The sequence below is a fragment of the Talpa occidentalis genome, unplaced genomic scaffold, assembly GCF_014898055.3.
Source record: "Talpa occidentalis isolate TD23 unplaced genomic scaffold, MPIMG_talOcc4v2.1 talOcc4.2, whole genome shotgun sequence".
Lineage (NCBI taxonomy): Eukaryota > Metazoa > Chordata > Mammalia > Eulipotyphla > Talpidae > Talpa > Talpa occidentalis.
The window spans coordinates 122,246,674-122,264,140 of record NW_023602073.1 but is presented as its reverse complement, the minus strand read 5'-3'; the positions used below and the strand labels follow the sequence as shown (position 1 = coordinate 122,264,140).

The 17,467-nt window shown below is 43.3% G+C and overlaps 1 protein-coding gene across 1 annotated transcript in view; it reads right to left on the bottom strand.

The window, feature by feature from the left end:
* RNF217 (ring finger protein 217) overlaps positions 1-10,885 on the bottom strand; it is a 120,915-nt gene extending 110,030 nt beyond the window's left edge. The window contains exon 1 of the mRNA XM_037520348.2: positions 10,010-10,885. Within this exon, the coding sequence (XP_037376245.1) occupies positions 10,010-10,885 (876 nt within the window). The remainder of the gene's footprint in view (positions 1-10,009) is intronic.
* Between the last annotated feature and the right edge of the window lie 6,582 nt (positions 10,886-17,467).

The following is a 17,467-nucleotide window of genomic DNA, read 5'->3' as shown; positions in this document are numbered from 1 at the left end:
GAACCACCTCAGTGATAGAGGGCATGCCAGGATAAAGAATTAGATCACAACATTCCATTGCATTCAAAATTTAAATATATTGTTGAATAAGTTGTAAAAAATTCAGGTTCAAATATTTACATTACTTTTCCTATCAACCTAAACATAATCTACTTTCAGTCATCACACACAGTCTTTTAATAAATATTTATCACGTACCTATGCTTTTCTGAGCTCTGCTAGGAACTAGTTAGGAAAGCAGCCCGCTCTGAAAATGGGAGGGGGGGGCAGATGATTAATCAAATAGCAAATCGTCACATAAACATACAATTGCAAAGGGGGAAAATACAATGTTGGCAGAGAAAAAGGTCATCTAAAAGCATGAACAGCAGGACTGATTCAGTCTAGAGACCTAAGGAAGACGCTGTGTCTGATGGACGAGGAGAAATAACAAAGGAGAGGGCATTGGCTGAAGACATGTGAGCTGGACTGACAGAGGAACAGTAGAAACCAAACTTTATCAGCAGTGTTACGAACTGGGATCCTTATGTACAAACAACAGGAAGTTCTAACATGTTTTTAGGAAAGTAATGAAACATCATGTTGGCTATTTTTACATATTGACAACACCAGCCTCTAAAGAGATCTGGCCTAGAAATGAAGATTTGGAAGTCAAGAGCATGTAAGTGTTACCTAAAACCAAAGCAGTATGGATAAAAGGGTCCCACTAGTAGTGAGAAGAGAGCAGGTTTAGGATAAGGTCACGCAGACATGAACATTGAAAGATGGTAATACGAGAAGGCTCAAATAGAAATAAAAGGGCCGGTCACTGTTAAGAAAATAGGAAGGTATGCTGCCATTAAAATGAATAAATCAAATCATAGCTATTCTAAACTCTGAATTCCTTTTGATATTCTTTTTCTTTTAATTATGAAGATTTTTTTAAGATTTATTTATTTATTTATACAAGCACTGGGTACAGTCAGAAGCGCAGGAGGGTGAGAGAATTTACCAGAGCCAGAGCGGGGAGCAGATCAGGCAGAAGGACCGAAGTACACTGCTGAGGGGAGCAGGGGCGGTAGGAGAGGTCTGCACGCCATGTGGGACCCTCCTCCGGTGGTTGGGGAGCAGCCGGGGATCGAACCAGTGCTGTAGAGGCTGCGGGCAGCTTCACAACCCAGTGCTCAACCACTGCGCCACCGGGGAGGCCCTCTCTTGATATTCTTATATGCAAATGAGGATGCATTTGGCAGAAATCTCTCTGTATTTGGACAAGAATTTTCCACTTCCTCAAAACATGTAATTAAGTTTTGTCTCCTTTTGGAATTGGAAGTACTGCAATCTTGCAAAACACAAATACAAACTTAAAGGAAAAATAAATGTATTTACTGTGTTTATAATATTTTTAAAGACTGTAAAAAGATCGTAAGTTTGAGAACAAAGTGGACCTGAATTTAAATCTCATTTTTGTAATTTCTTTACTATGTGACTTAGGGCAAGTCATTTTAATCTCTCTAACCTTGCGGTTCTTCATATAACTTTCTATCACCTAAAACACAGAAATACAGCTGTTCCTGTTTTCTTGAACCCACTCTAGTCAAAAAGCCAATCCCACCTGTGCCAATGAAAACAACACTGTTCATTGCTACAAATAACCTCCTTGTTGGGAAATTCAATGGTCATTTTCAACACTCATGCTGCTGAAAGTATCAGAAGCATTAGACAAAGATAATTACTTCTTTCTTTTGAAAACGCTCTTAGTTTGGCTTCTGGGTAACCACTGTACCTTGGGCTCGACTGATTCATTCTTTTTCCGACTACTTGCTGTTTATTTCATATTTCTCAGCCTCCATATCTGTAAGCACTGGTGTCCTACACTCAAACCTCAAATCTCCCTTCTCTATCTACTACTGCTTCCAAAGTGACCTCAACTAGTCTGATGGCTGTAAATATTATCTAGCTACAAATGTTCAAATACGTTTCTGAAAGCCAGACACCAATTGCCTACTAAAGATTCTTGCATGAATGTCTAAATAGCTTTTAACTTTGCATGATCTCATGACTTTACCCTAAACCTAGTCCTCCTACCGTACCCATCATCTTATTAAATAGAATCCTCTAAATCCCTTGGATTCAAATCCTAAGCCATCCTAGATTGTCCTTCTCTTATTCCATACCCAATCATCAGCAAATTCTGTCAACTCAATGGTCACAATATATTTAAAATTCCACCAGTTCAAACCATATCTACCTCTAACATCTAGTCTCAACTATATCATCACTCCTCTGGATTACTGCCATGGTCTTCTAACTGATCATTTTACTTCTACACTTGACTCCTAAAATGCATTTTCCGCAGAGAGCCAGAGTAATCTCTTTTAAAAGTTAAGTCACATCTGGCTAGCTTAGTATCTTCTTATAGATTTTGATCTTACTCAGAGGAAATGTAAATTCACTATGTCCTTACAGGCCTCTCTGACCAGCTTTCTCCACTCCTGTAATGTTCTAGTTATTGCTCCCAATTCATTCCTATGCTTCAGTCACACGGACTTCCTTGCCATCCATGGAACACCACCTAGCATGCTGCTATCTCTGGAACTTTATATTTGCTACTCCCTTAAGATATCCTCATGGGTTGCTCTCTCATGCCATCATGAATATCTCTGCTCAAAAGTCACCTTGTAAAACAAACCCTCCCTAACCATTCTCCCCATACTATAAAAACATAAAGACCCCTCAGCACAGCATTTCTTTCTTCTTTTTTTTTTTCAAGATTTTTATTTTACACAAGAACCAGGGTACAGGCCAGATGCGCGGGGGAGGGTGAGAGGATTCACCAGAGACAGAGAGGGGAACAGAACAGGCAGACTGATGAAATACACTGCTGAGGGGAGCGGACGTGACAGGGGAGGTCTGCCACACCATGTGAGATTCTCACCGGCAGGGATTGAACTGGCGCTGCAGAGGCTGTGGACAGCCTCACAGCGCAGCGGCCAACCGCCTGCACTGCCAGGGGAGGCCCAGCACAGCATTTCTTACTACCCTTCTCTGAGTCTCCATAACCCTTATTATCCACTAATATCCTAAACAATTTACTTATTTTATTGTCTGTCTTTCTACCTCCTTCCCTAATCTAGTATATAAACTCCATAAAGCCAATTAAACTGCTTTAGTTTTCGTTTCCTATACCTACAAACACTGCATGGAAGGTAACAGGTACTTGATATACAATTAAATTATAATTAAATTGTAAAACATGAAAAAATTCTTAGAATACAGATATTCAATAAATGGTTTGTTATTATTACTCGTAGAAACTTAAACATTCAAATGCAGTTATTCCCAAATTAATGGGGTAATAGTACTGATAAAGTTGAAAATGAATTATATATTCTAGGAATTCATTTCCTAGACATTGACTTTTTATGTTAAGCTAGGATTTGATTTGGGAAAGGTTAGTTAGTTTAGCATACAAAAATTTTTTTGACAAAATGAATGTGAACAAAATAAGTGATTTTCAAAAAACCTAACTTTAAAGATTTAGCCTACTGCTGTGAATGATTCAAAACTTAGCAAAATGTTTTCTTTTAAATAAACAGATTTTGAAGGGCCTCCCCAGTGGCGCAGCAGTTGAGCGCTGGGTTGCGAAACTGCCCGCAGCCTCTGCAGCGCCGGTTCAATCCCTGGCCACTGGGTGAGGGTCCCACATGGCACGCAGACCTCTCCTGCCGCCCGCTGCTCCCCTCAGCAGTGTACTTCGTCCATCTGCCTGTTCTGCTCCCTGCTCTGGCTCTGGTGAATTCTCTCACCCTCCCGCGCTTCTGACTGTACCCAGTTCTTGTATAAATAAATAAATAAATCTTTAAAAAAAAATAAAATAAATAAACAGATTTTGAAAGGAACAAGATATTTACTAATATTTCATTTCCAACAATTAAACACAGGTGAGAAATATATGTATGAATAAATAATAAATTTATTACTATGAGTAAAGGATATCAGGAGAAATTGTAATGTGCTTCCCAAAAGGTTAGCTGGTGGTCCAGAGTTGTTTTAATAATATCCTCCCAGAAAGAAAGGAGAAGACAGAAGAGACCTATAGCTCTCTGGCAACTTAAAAAAAAGTTTATTTATAAAACCATATAAAGCTGGGAATAAAACCAAACCCTAAAATGACTCCTTGAGAGCACTCGTACATGAAATAGAGTAGCTCACGGTACTTGGCAAATAGATTTGTTTGAATGAATGTTACAAATGAATGTATGCTAAATACACAGTGTTACACTAATAAATGAAAAAGTTAATTACAAGAAATTACTACTCAGGTGATCTGTCTACACTGCCCATCACAAACTCTGACTAAAAAGCTGGGAGTTAAAACTCTAAATGTTTTCCTTTTTCTGTTTCTCATATTAGGAAAAAAAAGAAGAGATTTCAAGTATAAAAGATGAGCTCTGCTCTAGGAGAGAAAAAAAAATCACCAATTTAAAGGCTTTAGTTGTCACATTAGGCTAGTATTCATCAACTTATTTGAGATCTTTCACAGAGCACAGGACACAGAAGAGGGTTCCTCTATGCAGCCTCTCTATGTAGGAAGAAACAGGAAGAAGAAAATACCCAGGCAGCACAAAGACTAGAGATGGCCCAGACCTCAACCTTTCCCAGGGGATTCCTCCTTAGAAATTAAAATTCAGTTAAAACCAGGTTTTGAATAGTGGGGGGAAAAGAAATTAATAAAGAAATTATTAAGGAAACAGAAGTGGACAATAAAGGCATTAGTCAGTAAGGAATAAAAGCAAATGTTACCAAACCCCCAGATATACACACAGGCACACACACGCACAAATTCTAAACACAATAGAACAAGCATACGTATGATTTAATTCTCACTTTTTAAATTTGTGGAGTGATTTAACAGATTCCAGTCTCCTTCTTCACATTTTCAGAACTACCAAATCACGCCTGGCATGACAGAATCTGTAAATTCACCTGTGTGAAGACAACTGTGTTCAAACTCGATACTGAATGTGATAGTTTCTAAAAATATACATGTTGCTTTAAGGTTTAAAGGATAAAAAGTAGGTTTACACTTTTACCCATAAAGGTCTGGATGACTCAGAGTTTAATAATAGGATGCACAAGCTTTCACCCCTAGGTCACTAATTCTAGGGTGACTATAGTAGATAGTCATTTTAGGACATTAACATCCAGCAGCTGTTTTGTTCACAATCTGTAGAAGAAATGCGTTGCTTGTCTCTATTAATACTTATTTGACAGGTGTACACATACCAACTCATATGCATCTGCCAATTGCTAGCACTTTGAAGCAGAGTGATGAAAGCCACACCAGCTGCTACCTTTAGAAAGCCCTTAGTGTACCCAATTTTCTCCTTCCTTTATCTGACGTACTATATATTAATACTTCACAATACTACATATTTTACAGTCCAAAGCCAACATCATAAAGAAAGGCTACTGTGGAGGATTTCTGAAATGAGTGCATCATCATTCTACAAAACTAAGAGGGCAACAGAAAATCTTTTCTCCTAGGAAAGCATGGCAGAGGCCAAACTATCTGAGAAGGTTAACATTTGAAATGGCTCAGTGACCTGCTGGAGACTACAGACAACCCTGGAGTGTGTGCTTCACTTTAGTCATCCGTGCATACTACAGGGGTCACTGGGAAACAGACTTCTAAAAGGCATGTACCAAGGGCCTTGCTGGTGGCGCAAGGGGTTAAGCAGCCTCTGAAGCAGGAGTTCGATCCCCAGCCAGCCAGAGAGCAACCCACATAGGTGCAGCAGAACTCTCCCGTCTCACCCGCTGCTCCCCTCAGCAGTGTATTTCAGTCAGTCTGCCTGTTCTGTTCCCTGCTATGTCTCTGGTGAATCCTCTCACCCCCGACACCACTGGTCTATACCCCAGTTCTTGTATGCATAAATAAATCTTTTAAAAAAATAAAAAATAAAATGCATGTATCAGAGATTTACATACTCAGGCAACATAAACCAATGTGACTCCTGCTACCTCTGTCATGGTGCTCTATAGTCTGTAAGCTAACACCTATGTGTCCTGTCTAAGATTTATAATCTATCGATTCAGTCCTTCACCATGGCAACTTGAAACTGGATGACACCTAACACACTCTTAAGGTCACTCCATTAAGAAAGTTCCCTATAGCCCTAGTAACAGCAATCACTGGAAAAGAATTTATTTAGAAAAATAAAACTATTATTTTTAAACCACGGTGTGGAGGCACTTAAGTCACCACCTAATCTTTACTGAAATAAAGATAACACCTAGTTATCATGCTTTGGCACATATTTGGTGCATGTCACTCATGCCCTGAAATAAGATTTATTAACCAACAATCTGCCTTCCTGGGCTTCCCTGGTGGCACAAGGGGTTAAGACGCAACCTATGAAGCTATCCCCAGCCACTGCAGGACAAGTTAGATCCCCGGCTGGCCAGGGAGCTACCCACATGGCGCAGCAGAACTCTTCTGACTCGTCCGCTGCTCCCCTCAGCAGTGTATTTCAGTCAGTCTGCCTGTTCTGTTCCCCACTCTGTCTCTGGTGGATCCTCCCACCCTCCACGCCTCTGGCATGTACCCCAGTTCTTGTATGCATAAATAAATAAATCTTTAAAAAAAACCTGCCTGCCTATATTCGAGGTTCACAATGACCTTCTTTCAAAGAATTCAGCAGGTTCTTCTTTCAGAAAACTATTAATTTAACTAGGCAATATCCCAACTCACATTTAATATGCATTTTAATGCCTGCATAGAATGCTTAATAGCTCTGCTTTTAGAATTTTAATTGTATAAGTTTTTATGAAATACTTATTAGACTGCTTTATTTTCTTAGGTGTTGTAAATAATGCTCTATTTGGCATAAACTCAAAATAATGGTGAAAAAAGTCATTTCAAATTTATCATTTTATTTCACAGGATCTAAAAAGCACTACAAGTTCAGGTTTGACAGATTTGCTTCTGTCAAACCCACGAATTCTTATAGAATGAGGGAATAAAAGCACTTCCTATACCTTTTTGTGATCTAGCTCAGAAAGGCATAAACACAAATAATAAGCAGACTGAGTTTATTTTGCTTTACAACTAGTGGATCACTCTAGATAATAGCCTGCAATTGCATTTCAATGATGAGGAAATTAAGACACAAGAGAGGTTAAATAACATGGAAACACAGATCCTTCCAGTGTAAGGGACCTTAGAATTAATATCTGAAATTTTATGATCACAAGTATATAATTTTATCAACTTGAAAGAACTGTCATTTTTGTATAAGCTAGAAGTCTGTCTAAAATCTCTTTAGGGCCTTCCTGGTGGCGCAAGGGGTTAAGATGCAACCTATGAAGCAATCCACAGCAACTGCAGCAGGAGTTCAATCTCCCACCAGGGATTTACCCACATGGCACATCAGACCTCTCCTGTCTCACCTGCTGCTCCCCTCAGCAGTGTATTTCAGTCCATCTGCCCATTCTCTTCCCCACTCTGTCTCTGGTGAATCCTCTCACCCCCTCACACATCTTGCCTATACATAAATAAATCTTTGAAAAAATAAAAAAAGTAAAAACCTTTTAATTCTCATTTTGATACCAAATAGCAAATCTATTAATTCTGTCTGCTTTAAAGCTTTATCTTTGTCTTAAGTATCAAGAAGTTCAAAGTCGAATTTAGTGCCCAAGCAGAGCACCACTTCCTAGCCAGGGTTCCTGGCAGTAATCTCTTTCTCTCTTTGTCACTCAGCTCTTCATAAATTTGATTTCTAGTAGTTAAATGTGTAATATGCTAGACAATGTGCTGTGTGTTAAAGATAAGTAGTGAACAAATCATGTAAAAATTCCTGTCTTCGTGGACAGTACTTGTATGTAAGACGGAGTATGTCGGTGGTATGGAGAAAATAAAAGCAGGACAGAATACAGGGAGGGTGGGGGTGACGTTTAACCTTAAAAAGGGTGGTCAGAGTGGTCAGAGACCTGTAAGTGACATGTGCATAAGTTTCTGAAAGGAGGAAGAGGAGGAGTCATCAAGGAGAGAGACTGGCATCAGGCGGTGATCACAGGCATAAGGAACAAGTACAAAAACCCTGAGGTAGAAACATGCCTGGCCTGCATGACTCATCTTTTTTGTTGTTGTTTACTATTTTAATAAAATAACAGTTTTTTATGAAAGTTCTGTCAAATACTTTGGAAGAAGATCAGGAATATACATAAAATCATAAATACTACAAATGAGCTTCAGATACTATGTCACTTCAGAGGAGTTTGGGGGGGAAGTTATGCTTTACAATGACACTTGACTCACCTTGCCACCCTCCCACTCCCTGTTCCTCCTCGTCTCCACTAGAAATCAAAACACTGACTTCGTAAAACTAATTCATGGAGGTAAAAAAAAAATATCTGCTTTGGGGAAGAGGCCCACATTAAGGAAATCAAAAGCAAGGCGGAATACCCCAAACCACAATGACCACCTCGCTTGAATTTCTAAGCCCACTTTATTTGTATCCAACATGATAGTGCAACCTGCCACGGTTACTCTCTTTATATCATTATGTGCTACTTCATGCAGTTCTTGCCTACACATCTGCTCTCACAGTGAGCAAGGCCCTTTGGAGGAAGGCCCTTATCTTGGGAATGTCTGAATCCCATCGGGCTTTGCACATGTACCAATATCTGTTTGATGGTGATGTCATAGACACCACCACAGACATTCCTCCTGTTTTAAGTTATCTGTTTGTGGATAAAGCATGAATGAGCTATCATAGACTCTCACAGGCCTTTGGATAATCTCAACTGTCCTGGCCAAGTTACTGTTTGTGTAACATTCCATTCTGTTTAAATTTCCCTTGCATTTTCAGTTGGGTACAGCGCATACTTTCAGTCTAGACACAAACATGGATTAGCAACAAAATAGAGGGAACCACACTGAATGGAGTCTAGCTCAGTTCACTTCAGCTAATGTTACTAAACTATCATGGGAAGGGACTCACCATGAAACCACAAGATACAGGGACTTAAGATACTGTCCAGAGAGTACAGCCAGACAAACAGACACATAAGGAACAATTGCAGTGAACATAAGATACAAAGAAACATTCTGAAAGTATATAGGCAGGGGCCTGGAGAGTGAGTAAGGCTTTGGGGAAGACTTGGCACCTGAACAGCCAGGGTTTTGAAAGATGAATAGGCCTGGGACAATCAGACACAGGATCAAAGGGCATTTGGGATTGTGCAAAACACTGGCTGAAACATAACAGATTGAAAACTGCTGCAAGAAGACATGCACCACCAGTGAATGAGAGCCGGTCCACTGCACTCAAGCTTTCCAAGAAAAAAAACAAGCCTCAAATAAGGAGCTGAGGAAGAAAGTTTCACCAGTGCTTGTTTTGCAAAACCCCTCAGCCTTACTGTTTTGCCTTTTCTGTTTTGTTCCTTCTAAAAGTACTGAGCTGGCTGAAAACTTCTCCGAGAAAAGGCACATCAATTTTCCCTTGGAAAAAGAAAACTGAAAAGTAGGTGAGGGCCAAGCAATAAACACTTTTTAAATCTACCCTCCCTTTAGTGTATGAATGGGGCAAAATTCAGAATCAGGGGTGAGGGAGTTGATTTCGCCTCACCCACTCAATACATAATTGTTTTATGCCCACTAGCTGTCAGTTTCTGGGATGCCAGACCTCTGAGCCGCTCTCATTGCCCCCCTCTTTGAGCAAGCTCCTGTGTGCAATCTAGAGCAAATACGCAGAGGGCAATTGATCATGACTTGTTCCCTGCAGGCTTCCACAGCCTGAGGCTCATGCAGTTAAATTCCGGTCAAATTAACCAATAAGGACAAAATACACTTAAATATTATCACAGCCACAAGCAATCGAGATGCGAGAAATTGACAGAATTCTCCGGGTGGGTGTCTAGTCACCTCCTCCTGTGAGTAGAGAGCTGGCGCGCAGGACTGGCCCGCCAGGGATCTGGAAGGCTGAATGGGGAGCAAAAGGGGGTTCAGAAGGGGTGAAGTTACCTGGGAGCTCAGGTAGACTTTGAGGCACTCCTCGCACACGGCCTTCTTGCAGCAGGGCAAGGGCTTGATGGGCTTGTCTTCCAGGCACACCCGGCACATCAGCACCATGAGGGGCGCATAGGGATCCCCTACCCCACCCAGGCCAGAGTAGGGTGGAGCTCCCAACAGGCTGGGCACGGAGAACGGCTCGGGGGCCAGGTAGAACTCCAGCTCAATGCTGCCGCCGTCGGGGGCGAGGGGATCCGAGGGGAGGGACAGCCGGGGGCTGGGGAAGGAGGTGGGGGTGTCGGGAGGGCTCGTCACCGGCGGAACCCGCGGTGGCGACGCGGGCGGCGGCAGCTGCTCCGCCGGGGGGCCCTCGGGCAGGTCGTTCTCCACGCAGTACACGGAGCACAAGACTTGCCTCTGGGCGGGCGGCAGGCGCCGCTGACCCGGCACGTCCAGGACCAGTCCGTCCGGGGCCCCGACGCGGGCTCTCGGCCCCGGCGCGCCGCCGGCAGGCGCCTCGGGGCGCTCATCCCTGCCCTCGCCGCGGTCCCCCGGCTCCTCCGCTTCCGCTTCCAGCTGCTCGTGCAAAGTCTGAGGGTTGAGGGGTCCGGCGAGCGCCAGCCCCGCGGGCTGCCCCGCGGCTCGGCTCCGTCTCCAGCCCGCGCCCCCCGCGGTCCTCGGGGGCTCCGGGGAGCTCGTGTCCGCGCAGCCCGAGTCGCTTCCGCGGCCGGCGCCGCTCGGCTCCGCGCAGGCGGCGCTCAGCCCCGGAGCCCCGGCGCCGGCCCCCGGCGGCCTCGGGGGCTCGGGGTGGCCCGTGGCGCCGCCCGCCGGGGCCCGCGCCTCCTGGGGGCCGCCGCCGCCGCTCACTGTGCTCTGCTCCTCGCCCATCGCCGCCCGCGGCCCGCGCCGCCGCCGCCCATCCAGCCGCCGGGACCCCCAGCCGGCGCCGGCGGGCAGCGCGGGCAGCGGCTCGGCTCGACTCGCGCCTCCGCTTCTGCTTCCGGGTCCCTCCTCCGGGGCTGGGACGCCCCGAGCGCCCTCCGGGGAGCCCGTGCTCCCGGGCCGCGGCGCGCCGGCAGCCCGGCCCGGCCCGCGGCTCCGCCTCCTCGTCCTCTGGCGCGGCCGGGCACGGCCTCGGGGGCGCCGCGGGCCGCTCGTTCCGGGCGCGGGCGCGCCCGCCCCTCATGCAGGTCGGGGCGGCGCCGCGGTCCCGCGCGCCCCGGGCGGGGCGGAGGGGTCCGGGGGAGGCGAACGTCAGTCCCGCGCCATCGCCGGGGCCCGCGGCGGGCCGCTCGGGGCGCGCGGCCGGAGGGCGGTGGTCACAGGGTCGAGGGGCCTGTGGCGCCGCCGCGGCGCGCAGCGGGAGGGGCCGCCGGGGCGCGAGCGCGAGCCGCCGCGGCCCCTGAGGGAGAGGCCGGAGCGGGCGACCTCCTCCTCCTCCTGGTGCTCCTCCGCGTCCGCGGGCTTCACCTGGGGAGCCCGCCTCGCCGCCCCGCACCCCGCCCCGCGCACACCTCCCCGCACGTCCACACGCGCGCGGCGCCCGCGCTCCCTCCCTCGCGCGCCCCGGTGGGTGTGAGTCGCGAGGCGCCCTCGCGCCCCGGCCCCGCTCGGCCGCCCGGGAGCCCTCGGCGCGGGCGGGCTGCCCTGCGGGCTGCGCAGTGAGAACTTCCTACAAAACTAGTGAGGACGGCGAGCCGGGACGGGAAAACGCTGGCGACTTGAGGCTTTGGGTTGCTCCCGTTTCTCTTGGAGCCAGCCAATTGCAAAGCCTCCAGAGAGGATTTGACGCTGGAACGATTACTCCAAAATGCAACTAGGGATTGCTAGTGAAATGTAACGATCTGTTTTCTGTCTACCGGGCTAGGAAGGGTCTTGAAAGCCGCCCAGAAGACAAAAACCACTTTCAGGGTACTCCCTCCTTGTGAGAGCCGATAAATAACGACTGTAAGATTTAGTCCTCTTTTCGAAATCCTCTTGACTGTTCTCTTAGGAACTTTTTTAACCGCTTAGATTTGCCAAACTGAGTTGCACATGGAGTAAGATGCCCTGGCCTAATTAATAAGCTGGATCATTGGTGGAAATTATGAGGAGTTTCATTAGCATATCCTTTTTTATCCCCAAAACTGTTTCCAAGACAACAATTATGTTTGAGCCAGAATTTAATTATGTGTTGATCTATCTTTATTTTACAGGAAGTATTAGTCACACAGACTGGTGTGTTTTAGTTCCCTAAAGCCAATGAAAACATTTTTGGGAAGCCAATCCTTGTTTTTTTCATCGAGAGGGAATTTAATTTACACATTCATGTAATAGGAAGGAGCTGTGAAGTGCGTAGAATTTTTTTATCCTGAAGTTATTGGATTGTTCTAAAATATTTTCCAAATTAGATATAAATGCTACAAAGGTGACTGCGTACCAAGACAGAAAACACCAAAGAACATTTCCATCGTGTGTGTGTGTGTGTGTGTGTGTGTGTGTATGTGTGTGACTGATGCTCACTTGCACCCCTAAGGGGTGAACCAATCAATCAGTCTAAATGTCACCTCATTTATCACTCTGACCTGAGAATAAATAATTCTTATTTGGAAGATTAATTACTATTCATGGATTTTTCTTTTCATCTTGGCTAATTGACTTCCTGGTACTGCGCATTTCTCCAAATGATACCTCTAATGTTTATTGTTTTAAAGGCAGGGACAAGATGCCCGCATTTATGTGTCTTTTGTGTCTGCCATCTGCTAACTACTCTGCTATTCTTTCAGAAAGAATGCAAACATAATCTGTATTTACCAGGTGACAAGCTGAGAGTGAGTATAGCCAGAGTAACAATAATGAATACTAAAAAGGGGCCTCCCTGGTGGCGCAGCGGTTGAGCGCTGGGTTGCGAAGCTGCCTGCAGCCTCTGCGGCGCCGGTTCGATCCCCGGCTGCTCCCCTGCCACCAGAGGAGGATTCCACATGGTGCGCAGACCTCTCCTGCCGCCCGCTGCTCCCCTCAGCAGTGCACTTCGGTCCTTCTGCCTGCTCTGCTCCCCGCTCTGGCTCTGGTGAATTCTCTCACCCTCCCGCGCTTCTGACTGTACCCAGTGCATGTATAAACAAAACAAACAAACAAATAAATTAAATAAATAAATAAAACATGCCTCTATAAAAAAAAAAAATGAATACTAAAAAGAATACTTCCAATAGCTTCTACAGAAATCAAGCCCCTCAATATCCTGCGGTAGGTTTGGGACTTCCTCCCCTGAACATGTTTGCGGTAGATGTCCAGAGTACTTGCTCTTGCAGTACCCACCATTTAGTTTCTTATTCCCCAGTCCTAGTTCACTAGTGGTGACTTTCCTTGATAGGCAACTAGAAGTCACTCCTGGAATTCCTAAAGGCTTATCCATAACTCTACAACTCTTGTCCCAGTGACTTTCTCCTTGTGGTATTAATCAGCCTTTGTGAAAGCAGAACCATGGCATGCCATGCCTCCACCTTCCAGACAGACTCAGACTTGCTAACTCCTGGGCCTGGTATCCCTCATGCCCAGTCTGGGGCCTATGGGATACCAGCACTATGGATATAAAGTAAAATGCCATGATAAGAGGGTGTTCCTATCAGTTTCCTCTGAACTGAAATATATGAAGCACCTGTGATGATTGTGCTGCCTAGGATTCATTGTACTTAAAGAATAGGTTGAGAATATAGTTACCTTAGCAAAAATTTTACTTATCTACCACAAACTGAATATTCTTGAAACTCAGACCATCTGCTCCAGGTCAAGTTGTATAGTCATTAGTACAACATAAGTGCTATCTGCTACTACCGGTTTCAATTCTCAGTACTTTCTTGTCTGCATTGAGCAAACCTTCTCTAAAACCAAGACCTCAATATCAGGAGACAATGTCAAGTTTGAGAACTGACATAGTCAACTGCTTTTGATCATTCTTGAATATTATTTTTTTTGTTACCACATTTCTTTAAACATGACTTGTTCTTCTTTCCCTACTTTTTAAAATTCGGAAAATAATTAGAAAATTAAAGAGCCTAGACTTATGAGAAGAATATTATGAGATAAAGAAAAGTTGTGAATCATTTTATTTTTACATATTAAAGTGAAAACTAACTTGTGGAGAAGAGACATATAACATTTAAATACCATGAAATAGGGCCTCCCCTGGTGGCTCAGGCGATTGAGCATAGCTCTGTAAAGCTGTGCGCAGCCTCTGCAGCGCCGGTTCAATCCCGGCCGGCCAGAAAGAGTCCCACATGGTGCAGCAGACCTCTCCTGCCTCACCGGCTGCTCCCTTTAGCAGTGCATTTTGTCAGTCTGCCTGTACTGTTCCCCGCTCTGTCTCTGGTGAATCCTCTCACCCTCCTGCGCATCTGGCCTGTACCCCGGGTTCTTGTATAAATAAATCTTAAAAAAAAAGTTAAAAAAAAAATAAACACCATGAAATAATTATACAGCAAATTTGACTTGCTTTTCTACTAGTTCTTCAACTATAAAAAGGGGTAAAAAGAAATAGAAATCGCCTAACTTCTTAAAAATCCATTTTCTGAAGGTCAGGGAACAGTGGAATGTTTCCTGGGCCTGCTTTGGAAGGATAGTTCGCTATAGGTCCTGTTTTTCCTAGTTTTTCTTCTCCACCCCCATGGAGGAGGAGAACTTAGAATCACTAAGGAAAAGGAGCTCCAGGTGGGGAAGAGAAACACAGCTGTTTCAGTTTATTTTTTTCCACCTAAGGTCCCTATAGAAATTTCAAACAGCAACTTTTATGAGATAACATTAAAAATAAAGCAAAGCATTGTATTTCTTTAAATTATAAATGTCCAAATTCTTGACAAATAGGAGAAACAAAGAATAAGAAGGAAGATGGGGAGGGGTAAGAAAGAAAGGAAAGGAAGAAGATAGTATATAAAATTATATATATATATAATATATATATAATGGTATATGCTTTTTTTCCCTATTCTTGAAGTTATGGACTGAAAGCTTTCCCTCCTTAACTTTTTTTTTTTAATTTCCTCTTTACTTCTTCCAGTGACAATAATGCTCTAAAAATGCTCAGAGATAAACTCAGTCATAATTAATACTTCTAAATCCCCAAAACTAATCCCCATTGGCAACAAAAAGATGCAGTAATGTGAGTGCCCCAAACTTATTCCCAAATGCCAAGTTTGCCAAAGAAATCCCATCTCTCAACCCACACTGAAGAAATTCTTATAAAACTTTTTCAAAGTTATGTTAAAAGTTAAAACCATGAAAAAAGATAGGAAACGTACCATATGATCACAAATATGGAAACCCAGTTCTTAGCATTCTGCAATACTTATTCTCAATATAACATTTATAAGGAAAGCAACAATGAAAGAATGATATTCTGCAGTGACTTAGTCCATAGAATTATGGTTCTCAAAACTGTGTGCCTAGGTACCCTGAGGCATAGTACCAAACTCCTGGGGACACAATAGATCATTTAAAAATCTTTTGGGAATCACAGCATTGCCTGTTGGAAACCATGTAAACTAATACTATATAGTGATCTGAATCAAATTGCTATTAGTAATTTCTTTTGGCATCATTTAAACTGAGACAAAAAGGCTCCGAATACCAGGAGTATAGGATCCTAAATTAGAAACTTTAGATAAAGGGCAGAAGTAGCAGGACAGAGACTCTCAGAAATTTATATCTAAAATTTACAAGAAACACTTGTGTAGTAGGTAAGGGTTAACCTTGCTTAAGGAGAACTTTGGTAGTTTCCCCAGCTCCTGGAAGGTAACCTCTAGACTACAAGAATGGTCTTTATTTACCTGAAATCCTTAAGTAATGCAATCTATGCTAATAATATGATTTATGATGGGTCCATTGGGTCATGTACCATCAGCTTGACCTGTGGAGAGTCTGGAAACTAAAGTTTAGCCATGCAAGTTCAGTCATGTCTGTATCACTGACATCTAAGAAAAAGGATTGCAGAGCTTCCCTGGTTGGCAGTAGTTTATGTATATTATCACAAATTGTTGCTGGGAGAAATAGGTGTTGTCCACACAACTCCACTGGGGAAAAAATCCATGCCTGTTCTCTCCTGGATCCTGTCCTATGTTCTTTTGCCTGTCACTGGTATTAAATAAACCATAACTGTGAGTAAAGTTTTTCTGCATACTGAAAGTCCTTGTAGAAAATTTCTGAAGCTGAGAGTGGTCTTGGGACTTCATGAACTATAACACTGCAAAAAAATAGAAGTTCACTGACTTTTCTAAGATTTTATCTTCCTTGTTTTTCTCAAGCAGAAAGATGTAATTGAGAAGGTATGGTATCACTCACATGAGAACAAGACAAGTTCTTATGTTCAATATAAACACAATTTCAATATAATGGAAATCTGAGATAAAATGCATTACTTTGTTCTTGTCAAAAAAGAAAGTTGAATTTATCAGATCATATAGATTTATGGATCTTTTGTGTTAGTTTTGACATTTTTCTTAATAAAATGCTTGAATAAATGATTCTGAAATTTTCTCAATTGACAGCTCATGCCAATCAGTTATATGTATTTTTAAATTATGGCAAATAATTTGATCACTTTCTCTCTTAACACATTGCTACTGAACAGGATGGGAAAACCCAGCTGCCTTGAGAGGATGTTAAGCAGCACAAGCTGTTTCTGAAATATTGTAGAATCAATAAAACTCAAAATATTTTCTCACATACTTTTAAAAAATTCCCAACATGCAAATATCTTAAAAAGCTTTTAATTCACACATTCCTAGATAATTTACATTTTTCTTATCTCTATTTGACTTTAGAAATGTTTTTAGGAACTTTATGAGAATGAGAATTTGCACCATTATTTATTCATTTATTTATTTACTTATTTTAAAGATTTAGTTTTATTTTTATACAAAAACCATGGTACAGGCCAGATGCGCGGGAGAGTGAAAGGATTCACCTAGACAGAGCGGGGAACAGAACAGGCAGACCGACTGAAATACACTGCTGAGGGGAGTAGCAGGTGAGGCAGGAGAGGTCTGCCCCTCCATGTGGGTATCTCCATGGCCGGCAGGGATCGAACCAGCACTGCAGAGGCTGCGGACAGCTTCACGGCGCTGCGCTCAACCGCCTGCGCCACCAGGGAGGCCCTGCACCATAATTTATAATGAGAAAAGGACCAGACTGTCAAATGAATATCTCTATCCAAGTTTTATTTTGCCATAAATTGAGGCAAAATAAAATTGAGGTTTTCACCTCACCTATTTGGGTCTCAGTTTTTGCTTTAGTGGAATGGGCAGATTGAACTGGTTAACTCTAAGTATGATTTCAACACTAAAACTAGTGTTTTCAGTTCAACCTACAGATATTAATCTTTACTTAGACCACAACTCAATCTATGTCCTGATGGATTTTGTAATTAACTAGAGAAGACCAATGCCTAGCTATACTATCAGACAAATTTTGTTGGATTTAATCATAGATTGACAAACT